Source organism: Nerophis lumbriciformis, linkage group LG34 (assembly GCF_033978685.3).
Source record: "Nerophis lumbriciformis linkage group LG34, RoL_Nlum_v2.1, whole genome shotgun sequence".
NCBI lineage: Eukaryota > Metazoa > Chordata > Actinopteri > Syngnathiformes > Syngnathidae > Nerophis > Nerophis lumbriciformis.
The window spans coordinates 18414876-18439516 of NC_084581.2; the positions used below are offsets into that span (position 1 = coordinate 18414876).

At 41.8% G+C, this 24641-nt stretch overlaps 1 protein-coding gene across 3 annotated transcripts; it reads right to left on the reverse strand.

Annotated features, from left to right (window-relative positions):
* Positions 1–3234: 3234 nt before the first annotated feature.
* On the reverse strand, positions 3235–21385 carry LOC133576290 (structural maintenance of chromosomes protein 6). Of its 3 annotated transcripts, none has more exons than XM_061929413.2 (27): positions 21268–21385; positions 20829–21018; positions 20634–20769; positions 19210–19315; positions 15886–16022; positions 15463–15524; positions 15302–15382; positions 14869–14970; positions 11663–11782; positions 8608–8706; positions 8400–8546; positions 8218–8306; positions 7971–8135; positions 7725–7903; positions 7448–7649; positions 7245–7359; positions 6526–6686; positions 6304–6439; positions 6152–6232; positions 5919–6089; positions 5677–5814; positions 5449–5594; positions 5203–5328; positions 5019–5124; positions 4790–4942; positions 4273–4370; positions 3235–4176 (listed from the first exon to the last, which is right to left on the reverse strand). In XM_061929413.2, exons 2-27 carry the CDS (start codon positions 20961–20963, stop codon positions 4080–4082), a joined length of 3288 nt encoding a protein of 1095 aa, XP_061785397.2. In that variant the 5' UTR covers positions 20964–21018; positions 21268–21385; the 3' UTR covers positions 3235–4079. The 3 variants fall into 3 exon arrangements, with proteins under 3 accessions (XP_061785397.2, XP_061785398.2, XP_061785396.2); XM_061929414.2 differs by lacking the exon at positions 21268–21385 and adding an exon at positions 21106–21261 and having other exon boundaries at positions 20829–21010; XM_061929412.2 differs by lacking the exon at positions 21268–21385 and adding an exon at positions 21106–21261.
* Positions 21386–24641: the final 3256 nt, after the last annotated feature.

Below are 24641 nucleotides of genomic sequence, written 5' to 3' on the forward strand. Positions count from 1 at the left end.
GCTGCATATTATTTTAACTGCCCGTTACACATGATGAATGTTTTTTTCTTTTGCCAGTGGAACCAAAGACGTGCAGCATTGAACGACAAAAGCACAGTAGGGGTTTGTTTTTAAGCCCCTTCCTAAACACGGACTGAGCGTTGTAAACTCTATTGTATGCTGCTTGGAACAGGAAAGGGCTGACTTCTGGGGGACAGGAAGTCTGAAGATTTGGAAAAATATATTCACAAGCAAGCCAACTACCCATAAAACGTTATGTTCTATCTGAAAAGTGTTATTATTGAATGTTCTTGAAGAAATTGTGTATGGATAGTACTCAACATGCATCACTGCGTAACACTAACCTTTCTGACTTTTTTGTACTTTTCTTTCTTTTTCTTCTTCTCTTGGTCAATGAGAGGCTGGTAACATCCTGTCTGGAAAGCCAATCCTGGCGTCTTAGTGCAACTCACGGTGGACTCATCAGAATCACGGTCCTCCACACAGCAGTCTACATGTCGCTGGTACGGTCTTGCTTCTGCATCTCTGAGCAGTAGCGACCTCCATGGAACACCTTTGGGCTTCATGGCATTTGTGGAGGCTTTGAAGGATGAAGTGTTGGGAGGAGGCGGAGGAGGGGCTGTAAAAACAACTTAGGTTTCCGCAGAAGGGTGTCATGTATGTTGTCAACAGACATTATTCGCATGAGTGCAAGTGCATTCCAGATTCTAGACTGCTTTGTGCAAAGGAGTTGGCAAAAAAGCTATTAGGAAAGTGCAAATCCTCCTCCTGTATCGACTCACCATACAGTTTTATGTTTAATACAGAGTAATAATTATATTCTGGAAATCTGTAATGTTTATATTAATCTCATTGGGACAAATGTTCTTGGTGCATTTATGTAGGCAACGCTGGCATAGGCTCAGTTTTTCATTAGCCCATGGGGTAGTGATGCGCGATACTACTGATTTTCTTTCTTAACCGATACCGAGTAAAATTTGGGCTGGTATCGGCGATACTGATCCGACAGCGATACTTTGTGCAAATATATCTAATGTGTTTAATAAAATTTAAAAGTAGTACATCTCAAGTGTTGCTGCTCTTGAGGAATTATCTTCAAACTAAACAAATACTTCTGCACTGAATGAGTTATTGTATTTATATCTAACTCTGTATGTGGTTGGCTCATAGGACTCCGGAGGCAGCAGACAGGTACCGACAGGCCAAGCGATGCGCGGCTTCAGCGGTCGCGGAGGCAAAAACTCGGGTCATGGGAGGAGTTCGGGGAAGCCATGGAAAACGACTTCCGGACGGCTTCGAAGCGATTCTGGACCACCATCCGCCGCCTCAGGAAGGGGAAGCAGTGCAATGTCAACACCGTGTATGGTGAGGATGGTGTTCTGCTGACCTCGACTGCGGATGTTGTGGATCGGTGGAGGGAATACTTCGAAGACCTCCTCAATCCTACCAGCACGTCTTCCTATGAGGAAGCAGGGCCTGGGGAATCTGTGGTGGGCTCTCCTATTTCTGGGGCTGAGGTTGCCGAGGTAGTTAAAAAGCTCCTCGGTGGCAAGGCCCGGGGGTGGATGAGATCCGCCCGGAGTTCCTTAAGGCTCTGGATGTTGTGGGGCTGTCTTGGTTGACAAGACTCTGCAACATCGCGTGAACATCGTGAATACCTCTGGATTGGCAGACCGGGGTGGTGGTTCCTCTCTTTAAGAAGGGGAACCGGAGGGTGTGTTCCAACTATCGTGGGATCACACTCCTCAGCCTTCCCGGTAAGGTCTATTCAGGTGTACTGGAGAGGAGGCTACGCCGGATAGTCGAACCTCGGATTCAGGAGGAACAGTGTGGTTTTCGTCCTGGTCGTGGAACTGTGGACCAGCTCTATACTCTCGGCAGGGTCCTTGAGGGTGCATGGGAGTTTGCTCAACCAGTCTACATGTGCTTTGTGGACTTGGAGAAGGCATTCGACCGTGTACCCCGGGAAGTCCTCAGGGGAGTGCTCAGAGAGTATGGGATAACGGACTTATTGTGGCGGTTCGCTCCCTGTATAATCAGTGTCAGAGCTTGGTCCGCATTGCCGGCAGTAAGTCGGACCCGTTTCCAGTGAGGGTTGGACTCCGCCAGGGCTGCCCTTTGTCACCGATTCTGTTTATAACCTTTATGGACAGAATTTCTAGGCGCAGTCAAGGCGTTGAGGGTATCTGGTTTGGTGGCTGCAGGATTAGGTCTCTGCTTTTTGCAGATGATGTGGTCCTGATGGCTTCATCTGGCCAAGATCTCCAGCTCTCACTGGATCGGTTCGCAGCTGAGTGTGAAGCGACTGGGATGGGAATCAGCACCTCCAAATCCGAGTCCATGGTTCTCGCCCGGAAAAGGGTGGAGTGCCATCTCCGGGTTGGGGAGGAGATCTTGCCCCAAGTGGAGGAGTTCAAGTACCTCGGAGTCTTGTTCACGAGTGAGGGAAGAGTAGATCGTGAGATCGACAGGCGGATCGGTGCGGCGTCTTCAGTAATGCGGACGCTGTATCGATCCGTTGTGGTGAAGAAGGAGCTGAGCCAGAAGGCAAAGCTCTCGATTTACCGGTCGATCTACGTTCCCATCCTCACCTATGGTCATGAGCTTTGGGTCATGACCGAAAGGACAAGATCAAGGGTATAAGCGGCTGAAATGAGTTTCCTCCGCCGGGTGGCGGGGCTCTCCCTTAGAGATAGGGTGAGAAGCTCTGTCATCCGGGGGGAGCTCAAAGTAAAGCCGCTGCTCCTCCACATCGAGAGGAGCCAGATGAGGTGGTTCGGGCATCTGGTCAGGATGCCACCCGAACGCCTCCCTCGGGAGGTGTTTTGGGCACGTCCGACCGGTAGGAGGCCACGGGGAAGACCCAGGACACGTTGGGAAGACTATGTCTCCCGGCTGGCCTGGGAACGCCTCGGGATCCCCCGGGAGGAGCTGGACGAAGTGGCTGGGGAGAGGGAAGTCTGGGCTTCCCTGCTTAGGCTGCTGCCCCCGCGACCCGACCTCGGATAAGCGGAAGAAGATGGATGGATGGATGGATGGATGTATGTGGTGTCTCCAAATAGCCTATAATAAAAGAATACATACACTTGCTGTTTATAATACTGAGCGACTCATTTCAATTGCCAGTACATTTCTTAAACAAATGACAGACTGAATGATGGAGCACAGCGTGCTGCTGCCATTGTGTACATACCTAGGCGGGGGGAAAAACAGTTTCCACCAATCAGGCTTCAATTACACCAGAAATCAATGATTTAATTACTTTACACTGTGTTCCTGTTAATGATATACATTATCTAAGATAACTGAAGTTTCAAAGGTATCGGTATTTTGATTTGAGAAACGCTATTAGAGCATAAAGTTCTAGTATTGGGGGTATCAGTATCAATTCGCACATCACAACCACGGGGGTAGTTATGAGTAAACCCTAAAAATGGGTGACGGGGGTTCATGACAATTTATCCATTGACCTTTAAGTCAGTTGTGATTGAACCCTGTTAATTCCGCCGAGCAACAAGTGGGCATAGTTAGTATATGGGGAAAAAAGGCATGGCTTGTATTTGACTTCTTTAAAATCGGCCTGGGGGCGCTATGAAATCTGCCCGCAAACAAATGGGTTAGGTTGATGTACAACCAATTTTTTTTCTCAATTGGGTCAGTAATGAAATCTGCCTAGCAACAAATGTGAGCCTGGTTTAGGACAAAATTTCATTTTGGCCAAAATGGCAGTTATGATCGAGCCTTATAAACTCTGCCTAGTAACAAGTGGGAAAGGGTGGGTTCTGACTTTTTCTTGATTGGCTACTGAGAGTTATGATAGAGCTTGATATCTGCTTTTGTTGACTTACTGAGCATCTTTTGCATAAGCTATTATTTTAGCAATATCTAGACAAACTCCCCCCACAATATGCATTTAGTAATAAAAAGCAAGTTCTAACATTTATTTTTTACAGCTGGTCAACAATCAGAAACAAATCTATAACACAAAGACCTTTTGATTTTGAATGCGAACAAGGATAGAAAAATATATAACAATTAACCAACATGCTGTGCATAAAGATGTAACTTATAACATTTGATCAGGTCTGGGCCTCATTTTGATCGTCTTCTGTGCTTGGGTCCCGGGCAGGACCATTGACACGGAGGATACTGATGAGATCACTCTCCGGGAGAGAACTAAAACAAAAAAGGTAGGAAAAAGTGACTTACTAATATTACACCGCCTAATAAGCGAAAATAAGGAAGTACATTTGGGACAATATTTGTGATTACCTCATGCTTAGTGGTGTGAAAAAAATGAATTGTCTGTAGCGCTGGCCATCAGCCACTTTCAGCATCATATCCACAGAGATCCTCCTGTTCACCATGTCCTAATTCAAATCACACAAAGCAATGGGACATTGGTTTTCAAAAATACTACATTGACCCAAATAGAAGACAACCCTTCCTTTTCAAGAAAATTGAATACACCAAAAACAAGACAGTTTTTTTCCCAGAAAATCTCTATCTGTACCTCTCCAGGTCATTAGTGTCTGTGTGAGTGACAGGAAAAACAGCTCTGACTCACTTCGGGAGAAGTCGTTTAGTATGCGCATATAAATCTCTTAAACCGAAGACAACTAGGCTTTTTCCACTTTTTCTTGTAAGCAATAAGGTACTATGTCATTTATATATTATGATGTGGCCACTAGTGAACCAATCTTGTTTTGTTACCTTAATATGCTGAAAAATGATAAAAGCGTTTTGCATACAAACACGTCGGACACGGATAAAGAATAACTGCTACTACCATGTAAACATCAAATTCATCCAGGCAGCGGAATGGTGCCTCAGTAATGGCCCAGAGAGAAAGAACAAAGCAGACTGTGGAGAAGGAGCGCTCGCCTCCTGACAGCGAGCGCATGTTGCTCATGTCGGCCGTGTTTCCTTTACTTGGATGTACCTGCAAAAAAATGAAAGGAGGTTGGTTAATGTTCTACTCTGAATCCACAGGCAAGCCAGCTCTGGAATGTTCTTACGGAGATGGAGAGGGTTTCGTTCTTATGGTCAAAGACCATGCTTCCAGTGAAGCCTCTCTGAGCCAGCATGCTGTCAAAGTAATATTTACAACGTGCAGAGAGGAACCTGAGGCACACCGGGAAAGGAAGAAGAGGTTCTTTTAAAGTTGTCCAGGTAATTACAACTTAACCTCGCCCCATTTACCTCCTGAGCTCAGCGTAAACATGAAGTCTTTGATTCATAACACTGTCCAGGCTTTTGATGAACATCTTGAGGTTCTTCAATTGCTGTGCCATATTCTTATACTCCCTCAGTGCCTCATGGTACTGCCTGAGTGTTCATGACAAAATAAAGTTACCAACATAAGCAGAGACAAAGTTGTTCGACTTCTGGCTCAGCAGCAAAAGCAATGGTGAATTGAATGACAAAAAGCTTCAGCAGAATAAACACCTAACAATCTCCTCGCGGTCCCCCTCTTGCTGTCGCTGGCTGGCGATCTTGTCCTTGAGGCGGCTGATTTCCGTGTCCAGACTCCTGGCAGTCCGACGCACATTCAGGCGCTGAGGCCAAATCTCTTGGGCTTTGGAAACATGAGTCTGGACGTTCGAGGAAGCAAACTAGTGAATCGCTGATGCAACATGGAGGGATCTTTTAAAGCTTGGTTCCAACACACTCAACCTGAATGTCCTGCTCCTTGTGCTGTAGCGTGGCTTCCAGCATTTTGATGCTTTGCAGATGAGCGCTGTGTTTCTCATCATACTGGTTCTTGTAATGCTTGCATTTCATCACCTCCTGGTCGGCCTTGGTCAGTTCCTCCTTTATGAAGACACAACCATCAATTAGAGACAAAATGGATGATCAATTAGACAGAAACTGGATGTTCAGAGACAGACACAATACAAGGGCTCTTCTCATCTTACTTTGATTGCGTCGGCCTCCTCAGTAATTGTGCTGATGCGCTCTTTGTGTTCCCTGTACTTCTGCTCTGCCTTTTCGTAAGACATCTTGAGCTCATTCATCTGAGCTTGCACATCGTTGTACTCTGTGCTTTTTGATGAGATCTTATTGACAATCTCCTGAAGATCCTCCTCCTATGATGGAGTTTTGTTAACATTTTCTCCTGTTAACAAGGGATCTGCTGCATCGTACAAACCAGTGGGTTGAGGTCCTCCATTTGATGCTCTTCCTCATTCTGGAGGTCTGAAAGCTCCAGTTTTAACTTTGTGGCTTCATCCTGCAACAAATTAAATATAGCCTACCACTGAGAAAACTTAACATCAGTCATCACATAAGGAGAAGTAATACATTGGCAAGCTTCTGCTCTGCAAGCGCTCTCTTCTCCAGCTTCTCGTTCTCTCGGATGTCCTCATCTAACTTTTTCATTTGTTGCTGCAAGGATGATGCCTGGGTTTTCTGGTTTTCCAACTCTCTCTGGAGGTGTCTACAAATAGCATATTATTACATTTATGCCAGCAGATGTGTTTGGTCAAGTAGATGGTTACTGGGCACGCAGACACACAGACTCACCGTATTTCATCCTCGACATCCTTAGAAAGGTGGTTGGCTCGAGTCTGTTCGGCGGTGTAAATGCGATTAGTGAAAATCTGGTCGCCGTCCTTGGAGAACGCCACGTGGCAGTTGGGAGGAGGGTGTCTGGATTGCATCACTTGTCGGGCCTCAGTGCGATTCTACACACACAAAATCCTAAATGCAAATTGCTTGTACGTTAAAAGACACTTGCCCAGCAAAAACTAGAAAGGTGAAGTTGTAATTCTCAGTAAATGCTCCAATTAGTGCCTCTTCTCAATAAACCAGCGAGTCTCCGAGTTGCTAAAGCACAGCCAAAAAAAACATGGTTTCATTATGCCCATTTTCCTTTCGGGCATGGTTTTTCAACTAAATTATTATGGGGAGCATAATTCTATAAAACTAAGTACCGAACTTCGGCCTACACTATTATTAATATTAGTATTTCATAATTATTCATTTGTATATTCATGAGAATGAGCGTACACTGTAGTAGCCATTTATTTTCGGTCTCTTATTTTTTGTTAGTTATAAATTTTGGATACATTTTTTTTCCATTTAGCAAAAAAACTAAAGATCTTTAAGACATCACTTTAGAGTTTTTGGGAATCTGCAGTAAAAAATGTTATTCTCTCCCAAAATTTTGAACTGAATTCAAAATGAGTCTGATGTTATTCCCGGGTCCGCCAATTAAATAGTTCTGCTTTAGGGTTTATTACCTTAATGAGCAAAACACACTCGATATTCATCTGGTCAATCAGGCAATTGGCCACAACCGGGTCCTCAATTTCTAGAGCTTGTAGCGCAGATGGATATTCTGGGTGATTCACAGCCCTGGAAGAGACAAATGAAACAATGAACTCTTGATTGGAATGATGAGTTTTAAGGTTTCCAATATGCTCAGTAGCACTGTTGCCCCTACCGCTTGCTTGTATTATAGACATGTGGGGAAAATTGGCTGGTGATGATTGGAGGCCTTCGCCCAGCCGGAAACACTTTGTCCATAAGTCCCTTCAGCAATTTTTCATCCTCGTAGTTGTCACAAGTGAAAGCCTTCACCAGACCTTTTAGACACACTTCTATGGCAAGAGCAAGCTCAGAGTCCTTCAGGTTGATAAGGTAACCTAGTGCAAGGAGGCATGGACATGACAGAGATGCAAGCAAAGAAATGTTTCACACCATTGGCCACCAAGTCATACCCAGGGGTCCTCGAGGTCTGTGCTTGAATTGGCCCTTTTTATGTGCATCTTCAATGGCATTGAGCAGTGCAGGCATTTGCTCCCCAAACCGCCGCAGACGATTAGATCGACTGCCTTCCATGGTGTGCAAGTGCTTACTGTTGGCTTCTATTGAATTCATGAGTATGTTGTGCTCTTTCCTGAAGGCATATTTGCATTTGGTGCTTGTAACTATTTTTCAATAATGTTCAGTTTATAAGACCTCACCTTATCTTTCCATGTTCCTCTCTTGCACGACTGTAGGCGTATTGATACTGATCAATTTGCTGATCCAGAGTGGAGATCTGGTGAATCAAATCTTCTAGGTCGGTCTGTATTTGCTGTATACGCTCTTCCTTGGCCTTGCTCTCTGACTCCGTTACCTGACTGATGCTGGATAGATCAATAGAATGATAATACTGTATTATTCATGTTACGTTTTGAATAAAACTGAATGTGTCATCAGGGGCCACACTTTAGCCTGAGATCATTTATCTTGGAGGACAACTGGGCCTTGTCCTTTTCTAAAGCCCTCAGGTTAGCCTTGCATCTATGGACGGTGACCTACAACACAAAAAAATAAACTTGTAGATTTAGTACTATAAACATTAAAGTGTCATTTAGACTTGTGAAAAAGCTAGTAATGAGAACACTGACCTCACTGGACTTGAAAAGAGTGCTTTGTTTTTGGGTATTGGCCTTGAGCTCAGCACATTTAGGCTGGAGCTCCTGGACCTGCTGTGTGATCACCTCCAACTGTTCCTGGATCTGTTTGTACTTCTTCTCTGAGTCCTTGACCTTGTTCTACAATCAGATTGGATGAAAACTTTGTATGCATGTCAGAAAAGTGCAAGGCAATCATTACCTTCCATTCTTTCAATTTTTCATCATATTTTCCAGTGGTATGTTTGTCCGACTGCAGCTTCACTTTCATCGGCTCCAACTCTTTCTCCATCTCAATTACCTGTAAGTCACCAAATTCACAACATTTAGACAAATACTAATCTTACTGCAGTTCAATGGGCTGTTTGCATCTTGCTCACAGTAAAATTTTTCAAACCAATTTTTTTTTTTACAAAACCACCTAGCTAGCTTATGTTACCATTAGTTGTTTACCAGAACATATATACAGTTGTGCTCATAAGTTTACATACTCTGTGAGAATTTATGATTTCTTGGCCATTCTTCAGAGAATATAAATGATAACACAAAAACCTTTCTTCCACTCATGCTTAATGGTTCTGTGAAGCTATTTATTGGCAAACAACTGTGTTTACTCTTTTTAAATCAAAATAAAAAAAGAAAGTACCCAAATGACCCTGATCAAAAGTTTACATACCCCAGTGACTTTGATCTGATAACATGCACAAAAGTTGACACAAACAGGTTTGAATGGCCAATCAAGGTTCCAATCCTCACTTGTGACCTGTTTGTTTGTAATTAATGTGTGTGTATACAAGGTCAGTGAGTTTCTGGGCTTCTGACAGACCATTGCATCTTTCATCCAGTGCTGCACAGATTCTGAGTCATGGGGAAGGCAAAAGAATATTCAAAGGATCTGTGAGAAAAGGTAATTGAACTGCATAAAACAGGAAAGGGGTATAAAAAGATATACAAGGAATTGAGAATGCCAATCAGCAGTGTTCAAACGCTGATTAAGAAGTGGAAAATGAGGGATTCAGGTAGACCAGCAAAGATTTCAGCCACAACTACCAGGAAAATTGTTCGAGATGCAAAGAAAAATCCACAAATAACTTCAGCTGGTATACAGGACTCTCAGAAAAATTGTGGTATGGCTGTTTCAAGATGCACAATAAGGAGGCACTTGAAGAAAAATGGGCTGCATGGTCGAGTGGCCAAAAAGTTAAATTTTGGTCTAATCACCACAAATTATTAAGTTTTGAGGCTTGTCTCTGTGCTGTTTGGCGTAATGTAAGCGGGATACTTTGTGACATTTGCGCAGAAATGTCTTTCTTCTGGCGACTCGACCATGCAGCCCATTTTTCTTCAAGTGCCTCCGTATTGTGCATCTTGAAACAGCCACACCACAATTTTTCAGAGAGTCCTGTATTTCAGCTAAAGTTATTTGTGGATTTTTCTTTGCATCTAGAACAATTTTCCTGGCAGTTGTGGCTGAAATCTTTGCTGGTCTACCTGAATCCCTCATTTTCCACTTCTTGATCAGCGTTTAAACACTGCTGATTGGCATTCTCAATTCCTTGGATATCTTTTTATACACCTTTCCTGTTTTATGCAGTTCAATTACCTTTTCTCACAGATCCTTTGACTATTCTTTTGCCTTCCCCATGACTCAGAATCCAGAAACATCTGTGCAGCACTGGATGAAAGATGCAATGGTCTGTCAGAAGCCCAGAAACTCACTGACCTTTTATACACACACATTAATTACGGTACTAACCATCAGGTCACAGGTGAGGATTGGAACCTTGATTGGCCATTCAAACCTGTTTGTGTCAACTTTTGTGCATGTTATCAGATCAAAGTCACTGGGGTATGTAAACTTTTGATCAGGGTCATTTGGGTACTTTCTTTTGTCATTTTGATTTAAAAAGAGTAAACACAGTTGTTTGCCAATAAATAGCTTCACACAACCATTAAGCATGAGTGGAAGAAAGGTTTTTGTGTTATCATTCATATTCTCTGAAGAATGGCAAAGAAATCATAAATTCTCCCAGGGTATGTAAACTTATGAGCACGACTGTATGTTATAAATATACATGTTTATAAATGTATATTGTTCACAATTATTTATATTGACAAAAAAAAGTTAACCAGAGGAATTTGTATGGTGTTCAGGCATGTCACACACCGTCTCTTCAACATGTACACGCAGGGAGCGCGTGCGCACACACAAAAGCATTCTAAAAGACGCAAATAATTTTCATAAATAATGTTATGATAGAATATATAAACAATGACATCTAACGTTAGCTATCCAAAACACCATCATTAGCCAACAACACAAACGGTTACGTACGTACGTAGTAGTGTACGTCATTACTAGGGCTGCACGACTGAGAAAAAACCTGATAGCAATATTTCTCTTCAAACTTGCAATACGGTAATAATAATGCAAGTAACCATTGAAAAGGATATACACTTTTGTTTGTCATTGTAGTATAATTGTTAACTATTGTAGTGTAATTGGAAGTTAAATAACTTAGTTATACTAAATAAACAAACAAACAATAAAATGGACGCTTAATTCTGTAAGCAAAAATGTAATCTAAAATAAATAAACATCTTAAAGTGCATTTTTTTCCCCCAGTTGGAATAACGAAGTCGGACGTTGTCTTTTTGTTTATTGGCATCATGTCATCACGGCATTCTTGCTCGTTCGTTCGTGTTCGTCCAATTTGGAGCTGAAATATTCCCACAAGGGTACATTTGGCTTCGTAATAATTTATTTCCTCCTATTTTTTGTTACTTAGTGGCACTTCTTACTGGCGAGTCACAAAACTATCTGTGCTTCCTGTGAAAGTGAAGCTGGCGGTCTTGCTCTCCATCCACCAAAACAAAAATTGAAAAGAGGGCTCATTGCATTTAGTTAGTTCTACTGTTAAATAAACACGCTCAGGTGCTGAGAGCGATGCACAGTGAGACGTCTTTCTCCTTGTTTGAAGCAAGAGACGAACAAACGCGAGGCTCCACACTTCTCATTGGCGAACATGGCTGTCACTCAAATGCCAGTGATGGCGGAGAGAAAAAAGCAAAAAAAACCTCAGCCTCTTGCGGTTATCACAATAATTAAAACATTGATGTCGATAATTCCTGCCGCCCCTAGTCATTACGTCCTAAAAGCCATAAGTGGGCAGGATACGGCCCAAAATACATTGAAGGTAAGAATCCACGTAAAGATGGCAAACAGCCCCTTTAAAGGTGGGATAAAATGATCTGACCACAGCCCAGGCCATCTGCTTCTGTAAGTCCTCCAGTTTGGTTTGCAACTCATCAAGCGATGCCAGGTTCTTGTAGCACTCCTCTTTCTCCAAGGACTTCCGCTTCAGTTCTTTCAAGCACTGTGACATACATTCATAAACCCAGTGTGAGTGCACCCTAATACTTCAATGACAGTGAGGGCGGATTTTTTCATACCAAATAAAAAAAATAATTTAAATTAATTTCAAGGGGACCTATTAGGCAAAACCAACTTTTCTTACCAATTGGTACCTGTTTTTGTGAATTTGTGATCTGCATAAGTCCCGAAAATGTGAAATCATATCATGAAGGCATGGCGGAGATATTTAAAAAACATTCTGGCCTTTTTTCATACTTATTCCAAACAAGCCATTTGGAATTTGCACATCTTGTCACGTTTTTTCAACATGTTAGGTTTCTCTTTTAATGGTAGATGCTTTGCGCAAGTCCGCCATTGTTGTCCAAAGCTGTAGTCAATAAGTTCCCTATTTATCTCTATTCTCTTGTTGTGAGGCAGACTGGCTCGTACATGCAAATTCATCCTCCACTGTTGCCTAGTCACGGCTGGCAAAAAAGTACAAAAGAAATGAAGGAAATCTGGAGGCCCGAATTTAAAGTTCAACTTGCACTTACCCATCATTTGCAAGTTGGCCATTGCTGTGGGCTTTCGTTAAGTTTTCGCTGGTGCTATGCTGAGCTAAAACAACATACCGCTGCACGGCGCACAGCTCACTAGCTAGTGGTTATTGATAATTTACGACCAGGCAGCTCAAGGAGCCTACTTTAGTTCAGTTTTGTAGTTACATTTTAGCGTCCCTAAAAAAATCTAAATATTCAAAAGCAAGACTGAAGTTTATGCATGTTTTAGATAAAAGTAACTTTAATCGTTTTAAGACCTTTCAAAATTATGTTTAAGACCTTTTATGAGATTTTAGGCAAATTATTTTAAGGCCTTAGATTAAAATTGTGGAATTTAGAATTGTATTTTATTTAAGAGTTTTTAAAACCCTGCGAATGCCTGTACTTAAAAAAATAAAAAAAATAAATCTAATCCATCCATCCATCCATTTTTTTTACCGCTTGTCCCTTTCAGGGTTACGGGGGATGCTGGAGCCTATCTCAGCTGCATTCGGGCGGAAGGTGGGGTGCACCCTGGACAAGTCGCCACCACATCGCAGGGCAAACAGAGACAACATTCACACTCACATTCACATACTACGGCCAATTTAGTGTTGCCAATCAACCTATCCCCAGGTGCATGTCTTTGGAGGTGGGAGGAAGCTGGAGTAACCGGAGGGAACCCACGCAGTTACAGGGAGAACATGCAAACTCCACACAGAAAGATCCCGAGCCCAGAATGGAACCCAGGACCTTCGTATTGTGAGGCACATGTACTAACCCCTCTTCCACCGTGTTGATATCTGGCAAAATGCAGTTGATATTAGTTTCATATGAGAACAGTGTGTGCGTCTGTGAGTGTGCCTCCAAATGGCAGTGGCTGTTGCCTAGTGACGTCAGCAAGTCCACGGTAAGTCTGAGTCTCACAGGCATCTTAGCTTGAGTCGTTTTTGTTAGTTTTTTGGCCTTGATGTCAGCTTCGTTTAATCTTTCACTGGTTTGTGTTAGCTCTCAATTTGCTTCCATGACTGCATGTTCTTGTCAACAAACAGGGTATTGTTTGGATGGCAAGTTTATCACTTCAATCATTGATTTGTTGTTCAATATTCCCTCTGACCCTCTTAGTTACTAGCACGCACTGCAGTTTGTGTCAAGTTTTAAGGTGGTAAAAAAAAAAAAAAAAAAAAAAAAGTATTTTACTGACAAGTTCCTCCCACTAAGATCTTGGAAAGCATTAGCTGCACACCAAACTACTTGATAAGCTACCATCACCCGGAAAAGATGAAGCCAGCAAAGTTAAATGTAATTTTTTGAGGTATTTACATTATTAAAAGTTAAAATGTGAGTTATCTTTTCTCATAAACTGCCTTTTCAAAACTGATTAAAAATGTCCATAATGTAGACACTGCTTGTCTGATGTAAACGTTGAGAGACACAGTGGGTGTTCCTGCACAATTGTTTGCAATTATAAATACTTGTTTGTAGTAATAAATATGATTAGAACATTTTAGCATTATGTGTTCAATAACAGTAAGTGTGTTTATTCTAAACATTCCTGCCACTTCATTTTACACACTACGGCATTTTTAAGTATTTTTTGGGACATATACCACAATAAGATCGTACGGTGGCCTTAATACTGTGATAATATCATACCATGAGATTTTGATATTGTTACATCCCTGTTAATAATTACCGAAAAACTAAATAATGACTTTCGTCAGATACTCATAATTAATAATAATGAGCATCTGACAAAGGTCAGTTATGTTATCATGAAGTGTTCAATGTGGTGGTTTAAAATGTGTTATTAGTGGCAAATTGTAATAGCCTAAATACAAAAAAGTAAAATTGGGTACACAAGGCACCGTCAAGAACACTAAAAAACAAGAACATTGAAGGCGGCAATAAATGGGATAGCGGGGCCCGTACCAATACTCTTTCAAAGTGCCCAAAATTCCTAGTAACGACCTTGATACAAAGTAGAGTATAGTTCTAACTTATATCTCTGTCACTACAATAAATAAATAAATAATGATAAATGGGTTATACTTGTATAGCGCTTTTCTACCTTCAAGGTACTCAAAGCGCTTTGACAGTATTGCCACATTCACCCATTCACACACACATTCACACACTGATGGCGGGAGCTGCCATGCAAGGCGCTAACCAGCAGCCATCAGGAGCAAGGGGTGAAGTGTCTTGCCCAAGGACACAACGGACGTGACTAAGATGGTAGAAGGTGGGGATTGAACCCCAGTAACCAGCAACACTCCGATTGCTGGCACGGCCACTCTATCAACTTCGCCACGCCGTCCCATAGATATAGAAGCGCTAAAAACTACAACATGGCTGATGGAAAGAAGTCAAAGTGGAGGTACGTAAATAAGACCGCCCACAAATCGACGCATCCTGAAGAGACGGTCACAAAGCGGCTTGAAGACGGTCTGTAAAACATAATCTATGCAAAATTTTGACCAAAGAGCTATTATTACATCTTATGTAGACTTACAATGAACTGTTTTAAATGAAGAAAAAAATTATAAAAAGATCCCTTTAAGACACTTACCTCACCATGTTGATCCACTTTATCTTCAGTGACATGTTTGGTAGTTTTGATGTGCACAAAGTCCTTCTTCATCTGCTCCAGTTGTGTGGCTTTCATGAAAAACTGAAGAAAGGAGAAACACCTTCAAATACAGTATCTCCATGAACCGTCATTGCAGAGTGCCAGCGGCAGTCATGCAGCCACAGACTGTAACACTTCTACCAGTATGGTATTAAATAATACTGGCTGTGTTTTGAGTCATTTTCAATGAATTGTACATCTATACTGTTAAGCAAATCATACACTGCCTAGTGTTCTCAAATTGTATTTCTTTAGTATTGCCCTTTATGACAAAAATATTCTTCAAATGTGACAAGTGGACTTCATTTTGTGAAATAATGTATTTCTTCAATGAACAAACACAAATTCAACAAGTAAAGTTAGGTAAGCAAACCTTGTATTTGTCCCCCTCTCCTTTGGAGTGCAGGAAGTATTTGCTCATCTCTTGGGTGAGAACTGACACAGGATTGTTGACCTTTTTGGGGGAAAAAACAGGTTAGGTTATTTCTCTTATGAACAATATTCATCTGTATCCTGCGCCACAACAGTTCATACCTGAATATTAAAATTGTCCAGCATCGAGTCAAGCTCCTCCTTTTTGGTGGAGATAATATGGCCTACAAGAAAAAATATTCTGAATGAACCATCTTGCATTTTAGCAGGGAGACATATTGTACTGTGAAAATATAAATATTGCCTAATGTTATGTCCACACAATCACAGGTATTAAAAAAAGTCAACACCCATTTTTTGTTTGCTGGTTGTCAAGAACATACCGAAGCAACAGGCGATTCAATAACCCCATTTTGGACAATTTGAAGGAAATTCCTTTCCGGAAAAAACCCTGTAATGATAAAATGTGGAAAGGGGGAATACTACTTGTGGACTGACAGTGGCGCAAAAGTAAAAGGCTACCAAAGAAGTAGTGATTGTGTGGACATGATTTAAGTCAAAACTCTGTAGTTACTTCTTTTTTACCAGTTTTGCTCTTAAGTTTATATGTTCTCGCTCCATCACGGGTTATCCTCAGGTCTATAATGATGGCTTGACCGTACACCTCAGATTTGTAGGCATCTCTTCCTTTGTTGCGCAGGGTGATGGATACATCAGCCGAGCTGAGAGAGCAAAGCAATAACAGGTTAGCCTCTTTGTGTGTTAATGACATAGAATTTCTCTAAAAATACGTACAGTACATCTGCATCAAACACTTTGTAAGGGTACACGTATGTAACCCAATGAAACGCAGTCATTTAGCAAAAAAAAAAATATTTACAAAATAACGGTGGCGGTGCAAAATTGAATCACATCACACTGAGATGTATTGAGACGCAATTCACTTCTTAAAGCTTTTAATAGGTGGGTTGCAATCACGTGACCTCGAGGCACATCCGGGCACTTCTGGGTTTCAAGCGATGGTCAAAGCCCCATTAGGCTACTGTTTATTTACCTGAATCTGTGCAAATTAAGGCTTATTTTGAAAGGTTTAGATGTAACTATAAAAGCAATCATGAAAAAATATTTAAAATGGCAAAGAGTGGATTTTTTTTACACTCTTAAGATTTTTTTTTTTTAAAGATTTAAACCATTTATCATGACCAGGAGGTTACTGCTACCTTACTACTTCACTTGACACTTAAGGTACCAGAGAACAAAAGATTGAAGGTACATCATGTATTTACATGTGAGGGGTCCACAAATTAAGCATTAATCCGTGAAAGACAAAGTTTAATATTCGTGCATCGTACCGTATTAGATTGACATAACAAGTGCGGTGCTGCTGTGATCGTGACGCTAATGAGAAAAAGGATAAGTTTGTTTGAAGTTGATTTCCTGCTACTAATATTAATCTCATCTACAATTCATGTTTGCAGTTGTTTTATGATGTGAATTTCATATTGTCTCATTATTTAGCTGTATATGTCCCTGTTGTTCAGCAATGTTTGCGAGCAATATCCATCCATCCATCCATCCATTTTCTACCGCTTATTCCCTTTGGGGTCGCGGGGGGCGCTGGAGCCTATCTCAGCTACAATCGGGCGGAAGGCGGGGTACACCCTGGACAAGTCGCCACCTCATCGCAGGCGAGCGATATCAAGATTCAGTATATGCTGTTGAGCCTACGAGAGATTTATTCATCTAGTTTATAAATATTATGAAGGATATTTTCTTGATGCTAACAAATATTACCAAAGACGCTATAATGTGGTTATCCGTGTCGAATAAAGCACTCGTCTTTCCTGTACAACAGCTAAGCTTTTAGTTTCTGTTATGAAAATCGACAACAAAAATACGCTGGATTAGACCGATATTTATTACTAGAACCTAACATGACGTTATTTATTTGCCCAAACAAGTCTTCATAGTTATATATTTACGCATAGCAGCAACAAATTACAAAAGAACAAAAAACTAATGTGATGTATTGTCCTTTCTTTACATTTACTTCTGCTGTCAAACACCAGCAATATAGTAGAGAATAAACTCTATTGCATCACAGAAAGTTTCTCGAACAAATCAAACGTTCAAACAAACATTTTACAAAGTGATCGCTGCAGACACAAGCATGGTCTGATTGTATTCCACGAGATGATGAAAGTGATATTTTTAAGAGCCATCCCCTTTGACGCATTCGTTTTTTCCTGACTTTATTACCTTTAATGAGCCACCTCTTTCGGGACTCTATGAAAGCCATTTCCTATATCTCTATTTGAACGATTGGAACACCCAAGAACGGAACAGCAATACGGCATTTTCTGATCCAACTCTACACTCACTCTCACTTATTTTAATGCTACGCTCTAGCTGCTTGACCATGGTGTGAATTAAGCCGCAAAGAAGAGAAACGGATGTGGTTTCATATGCAACCCTCCTATAGGGGTATCAAATTACTGCGTTAATTACGATTAATAAAGTTCTGCTTTGTTTTTAAATGACGTGAATCTAATTTTTAATCTCTAATGTTACGTTCTCTGCATGCCTGCAGGTTTCTCACTCTCTTCTTGTGCCGGATTGAGAGCAAAAATGGTACCGCCAGGTGGCACAATGATAATACATAGCCACGGCAAAAAAGCAGAAAAGAAGTCTCACTGTCACAATATTGATGTTAGCAGCTTTAAATAGTGGGGTGGGGTGAATTATATCAAACAAATAAGAGTAAAATATTATTTATAAACCTAGACATAATGTAAGTGTGTTTATAGTTAGTATATGTTTGAATGTTAGCATGGAGTAGCCAACGCTTTAATTTTTTTAGCGTACGACATCTATCTATCACACGAGCCGTGGAGAAATTATGTCACTTCTAGGTGTGTTTTGACCCACATGAAGCTGTTTTTATACTAAACAAATCTGTGTATAAATATACTGATGTATTACAATGATGTGTACATTATATATACATCAGAGCACACTTACATGGAAGAGAATGTTATTTTAAATAACTTAATGTTTTAGTAAATAACCTAATGTTCTGTCGTTAAATAAGGTTTAAGATATGGTATGTGTACTTGTATGAGACATGTGATTGACAGTGACAAAAGCTAATCAAAGCCAACATTTCCTCCGATCCGTTTTACAAAGTTTAACATGTAATTGTGACAAATAAAATATATATTTGTTAAACCTGTTCTTTAAACCACTATTGGTAACATGTGCTAGCAATGTGATTGATGGGTATTTTTTTAATTCATATTATCTGAAGCAAAGGAAGTTCAACATTTAATACTTACTGCCTAAAAATTGTTGTTTTTTTATGTTCAACTTCAGCACTGATGCCGTAATGTTTTATTTTAGTAAATAAAACAGATTGCATCTGTTCATGTCTGTTAAAAACACTAAATTAACTTAAGTTAAAGTGCCAATGATTGTCACACACACACTCGGTGTGGCGAAATTATTCTCTGCATTTGACCGATCACCGTTGATCAACCCCTGGGAGGTGGCCGCGCCCGGGAATCATTTTGGTGATTTAACCCCCAATTCCAACCCTTGATGCTGAGTGCAAAGCAGGGAGGTAATGGCTCCCATTTTTATAGTCTTTGGTACGACTCGGCCGGGGTTTGAACTCACAACCTACCGATCTCAGGGCGGACACGCTAACCACTAGGCCACTGATGACTTTATAGAGACATTTTTTGTTATTGAGTATCTCCACTTATAATAATGTAATAACTTTAAATGAAAATACCCAAGGTTGAGGGTTTTTCTTAGTACTGCATTGTTTATGTAATATTAAAAAAGAGATTAATTAATTACAGATCTTATTCAATTAATCAAAAATGATTTGACAGCACTAGTTTTTACCTTTCGCCTTCCTTCACAAAACCCTTGAGAGACGCTCCTCTGTTTGTGGCCAGTGCATTCCCACCTAACGAGACTATGAGGGCTGTCAGGATGGCAGTCTTTCCACCTGCACAGAAAATGAGCACCTTAAACACACTGCATGTAAAAAGCCACATCACTAAAAAAAACTACTCAGGTTTGTGTTATGAGCTGACACTTTATATTCTGATTTACAGGATTCTCATGACCTTTATTACCTCATCCTTCTCCGAGAAGACAACTTTCAGCTACCGACCTCTTTTTTTTAGTAAATCTCAAGACACTAAATTAAAAAAACTAATCCTGACACGGAGTACGGTATGTATCTTACTCTCACTTAGACTTAGACTTCCTTTTTATTGTCATTCAAATTTTAACTTTACAGTACAACTAAGAACAACATTTCGTTACATAAGCTCATGGTAGTGCAGGATAAAAAAGCAATAAGGTGCATATATAAATAAATAAATAGGTTACTGTACAGATAAATATATTGCACTTTTTCACATGCGTCCACGTTTATGGATGTATGTTATATTGTCTTTTTTATTCCAGCGAGTTAATCCATTTTGGGGGGAGTTGAGGGGATCATTTAATTATGATGCGTTCAAGAGCCTTACGGGCTGAGGGAAGAAGCTGTTACAGAACCTGGAGGTTCTGCTTCGGAGGCTGCGGAACCTCTTTCTAGAGTCCAGCAGTGAAAACAGTCCTTGGTGGGGGTGGGAGGAGTCTTTGCAGATTTTCTGAGCCCTGGTCAGGCAGCGGCTTTTTGCGATCTCCTGGATAGGAGGAAGAGGAGTCCTGATGATCTTAAGTTAAGTATTTCCACGTTGTGGCCATGTTTTACTGGCCGTGTGACAGCCATAAAAATTACGCTTGGAGGATCCTCAGTGGTCTCAAACTCACGACATGTGGGCTATTTGTGGTCCACAGGCCCATATTTTTTGGCCCTCTATTTCATTTCATAGTATAGTGTGGGGTTGCGCCATGTAGACGATATACGATATTAATTTGGCCAACGCTAGAGCTTCTAATAGTATCGTTACATTGGGATAATGCATGATGATGACACATTCTAGCTGTGTCCTGCAAATTTCACGGCAGAGGTAATCATCTGTGTTGGCCCTGCAATGAGGTGGCGACTTGTCCAGGGTCTACCCGGCCTTCCGCCCGAATACAGCCGAGATAGGCTCCAGCACCCCCTGCCACCCCGAAAGGGACAAGCGGTAGAAAATGGATGGGATGGATGGGCATTGAAGTCGGACTTGACTGAAGGCCTAGGTGGGAAACACACGGCCCGCCACTGAGTAAACGTGAGTTATTTAGTGGTCTGAGACCCTTAATCAAGCCGTGTAGAAAATTGATGGATGATAATTGAATTTCCTGAATATGCTGCTAACACTCACTTCCATTTTTGCCCACCACAAAGTTGACATTGGATCCAAAGGTAAAAGGTCCCAGGAGGGAGTGGCACATGAAGTTCTTCAGTGTGATGCTCTCCACAATCCCTGCATCACTCACTACCTCTCCACCAATGAGCACCTAAACAAGTTCAGTTTGATTACGCCATCAAAAACTTAAAAGACAAAATAATTTGGTACCTGTTTACTAAATCGAGCATCGCTCTTATTAGTGTCGTGATCGACTTGCATGGCATCCTCCTCTTCGTCATGTTCTGCTGTTTTGGCCCGTTTGCAGGCGTTGACTCCACCAAGACTATTTTTCTTCTTTGACATTCTTCGCTCCGAGTCAACCCAAAGTTGGAGGGACAACTGTTCGTTCACTGCCAGTCTACGAGATACACAGCAGAAGTAAGGCACCTTAACAAACAGCATTTTATTACACAGTGAGAAACGAAATCAAGGCGGATATACGCACCTGCTAACTACATAGCATTAGCTCAGCTATCAAACGGCTCGTGATGACGACAAAAAAGCTAGCGATTGTTTAGTTTCTTGTCTTGAGTTTGTTTATACGTTTCTGAAATAAGTTGGCGGGACTTTTGAACTGGACAGCGGTGGACACTTAGGTTGTACTTACATGGCGCCGTTCTGTCAGCCGGCCGGATGTCATTGTCTTCTTCTTCGTCTTTTTAGGTTTATTGCAGAGCGCAACCAATGTTATTAGGTGCACACCGCCACCTGCTGGAGGATGTATTCTCATGCCGAGTACTTGGGTTACACAAAACCAAAAGCCTAATAACACATAATGATAATAATAATAATGATAATCCATCCATCCATTTACTACCGCTTTTTCCCTTTCGGGGTTTTCAGGGGGTGCTGGAGCCTATCTCAGCTGCATTTGGGCGGAAGGCGGGGTAAACCCTGGACAAGTCGCCACCTCATCACAGGGCCAACACAGATAGACAGACAACATTCACACCCACATTCACACACTAGGGCCAATTTAGTGTTGCCAATCAACCTATCCCCAGGTGCATGTCTTTGGAGGTGGGAGGAAGCCGGAGTACCCGGAGGGAACCCACGCAGTCACGGGGAGAACATGCAAACTCCACACAGAAAGATCCCGAGCCTGGAATTGAACTCAGGACCTTCGTATTGTGAGGCACATGCACTAACCCCTGTATCACCGTGCTATTATTGATAATCAATCAATCAATGTTTATTTATATAGCCCTAAATCACAAGTGTCTCAAAGGGCTGCACAAGCCACAACAACATCATCGGCTCAGATCCTATACCAGGGCAACAAAAAACTCAACCCATTGGGATACAATGAGAAACCTTGGAAGGGACCGCAGATGTGGGGACCCCCCCTGGGCGACCGGTGCAATGGCCGTCGAGTGGATCTAGTTAATAGTGTGAGAGTCTAGTTCATAGTGGGGCCAGCAGGGGATCATCTTGAGTGGAGACAAGTCAGCAGCGCAGAGACATCCCCAACTGATGCACAGATGAGTGGTCCACCCCGGGTCCCGATTTTGAACAGCTAGCGCCTCATCTGCCCCCCTCTCGACGACAGAGAGGGGGGCAAAGCAGAAAAGAGACGGCAGATCAACTGGTCTAAAAGGAGGGTCTATTTAAAGTCTAGAGCAGTGTTTTTCAAACACTGTGCCACGGCAGTGTGCCGTGAGATACAGTCTGGTGTGCCGTGGGAGATTATGTAATTTCACCTATTTGGGTTAAAAATATTTTATGCCAACCAGTAATTATAATCTGTGTCGGTGCTGTTTAGAGCTCGTCATAGTAACGTGTAATACTCTTCCATATCAGTAGGTGGAAGCAGGTAGCTAATTGCTTTGTAAACGTTGTATCTAATGCTTAAACCAAAAATAAACAAAAGGCGAGTGCCCCTATAAAAGGCATTGAAACTTAGGGATGGCTATGGAAAACTAAATTATAACTGAACTGGCTACAAGTAAACCAAAAACAGAATGCTGGACGACAGCAAAGACTTACAGCGTGTGGAGTAGACGGCGTCCACAAAGTACATCCGTACATGACATGACAATCAACAATTTCCACACAAAGAAGGATAGCGTCTGCACTACTGAAATAGTCTTGATTGCTAAAACAAAGCAGGTGCGGGGAATAGCGCTCAAAGGAAGACATGAAACTGCCACTGGAAAATACCAACAAAACAGGAAAAGCCACCACAATAGGAGCGCAAGACACTACACACAGGAAAACACCAAAAAACTCAAAATAAGTCACGGTGTGATGTGACAGGTCGTGACAGTACACCTACTTTGAGACAAGAGCTATATTGATGCATGGTTGGTTATGATTTTAATTTATATCCAACAATTGCAACAATTACTTTTTACTGTCAACATCAACTACCAATTTTAAATTTTTAATGTTTTCTGCTGGTGGTGTGCCTCTGCATTTTTTCAATAAACAAAAATGTGCCTTGGCTCCAAAAAGGTTGAAAAACACTGGGCTAGAGTATAGAAATTAGTTTTAAGATGGGACTTAAATGCTTCTACTGAGGTAGCATCTCTAACTATTACCGGGAAGGCATTCCAGAGTACTGGAGCCCGAATAGAAAACACTCTATAGCCCGCAGAGTGTTTTTGGGCTCTGGGAATCACTAATAAGGCGGAGTTCTTTGAACGCAGATTTCTTGCCGGGACATATGGTACAATACAATCAGCAAGATAGGATGGAGCTAGACCGTGTAGTATTTTATACGTAGGTAGTAAAACCTTAAAGTTGCATCTTAAGTGCACAGGAAGCTAGTGTAGGTGAGCCAATATAGGTATATATATAGGTATATGTGTATATAGGTATATAAAGGTATTAACAGTATAGGCGTAATATGATCAAACTTTCTTGTTCTTGTCAAAAGTCTAGCAGCCGCATTTTGTACCAACTGTCATCTTTTAAAAGGAGTTTTCATCGTGGCAGGGGATTTTAATCAAGCTAACATGAAAACAGTTTTCCCTCATTTCCATCAATATGTGAATTTTGCAACCAGGGGTGGAAGCAAGCTGGACTTGGTTTATAGTAATATGAAACAGGCGTATAAAGCTGCACCACGCCCCCACCTCGGCTCCTCAGACCATCTATCTGTGATGCTAATTCCTGCATACAAGCCCCTGCTGATCAGGAAGCAAGCTACAGTGAAGCAGGTGAGGACCTGGCCAGAGGGAGCAATGTCAGCATTACAAGACTGCTTCGAAACCACAGACTGGGACATGTTCAAAGCAGCTGCCACCAAAAATCACCACTCATGTGTGGAGGAGTATGCAGAGTCTGTGTCCGCATACATTCAGAAGTGCATGGAGGATGTCAGTGTGATCAAGAACATCCCCACACGGGCCAACGAGAAACCCTGGATGAACAGTGAAGTACGTGCAATGCTGAAGGCTCGGAACAAGGCTTTTAAGTCTGGCGACATGGTGGCATTAAAATCAGCCAGAGCTAACCTGAACCGTGCCATTAAGGTTGCAAAGCGTGCTCACAGTCAGAAAGTGCAGGACTTCTTCGAGACCCCTACAAACACTAGACAAATGTGGCAGGGCATACAGGTCATCACAGACTATAAAGCTGCCCCCTGTCCCTGTGACAACAGTATCAGCTTCCTAGATGACCTTAACAACTACTTTGCAAGGTTTGAGGCACTTAACACCACTCCGGTGAGAAAATCCATCCCTCGCCCTGATGAGCAGCCGCTCAACCTGGATATAGCGGATGTCCGGAAAACCCTGAGGAGAGTGAACCCCCGGAAAGCACCGGGACCTGATGACATTCCGGGCAAGGTGCTTAAGGGATGTGCAGACCAGCTGGCTGGGGTTCTCACAAACATCTTCAACATCTCGCTGACCCAGGCTGTGGTACCATCATGTTTTAAGACGGCCACAATCATCCCAGTGCCTAAGAAACCCACAATCTCCTCCCTCAATGATTACCGCCCCGTTGCACTCACCCCATCATAATGAAGTGCTTCGA

Bases quoted from the DNA above. Each gene is read 5' to 3' on its own strand.
- LOC133576290 (XM_061929413.2), bottom strand. From the start codon at position 20,963: ATGTCAAAGAAGAAAAATAGTCTTGGTGGAGTCAACGCCTGCAAACGG. The intron at 8,547-8,607 runs GTAATGATTGCC...ATCTGATTGTAG, and splicing joins AAAAATTGAAAGAATGGAAG to AACAAGGTCAAGGACTCAGA. The intron at 6,233-6,303 runs GTATTACTTCTC...AATTTGTTGCAG, and splicing joins CAGAGCAGAAGCTTGCCAAT to GATGAAGCCACAAAGTTAAA.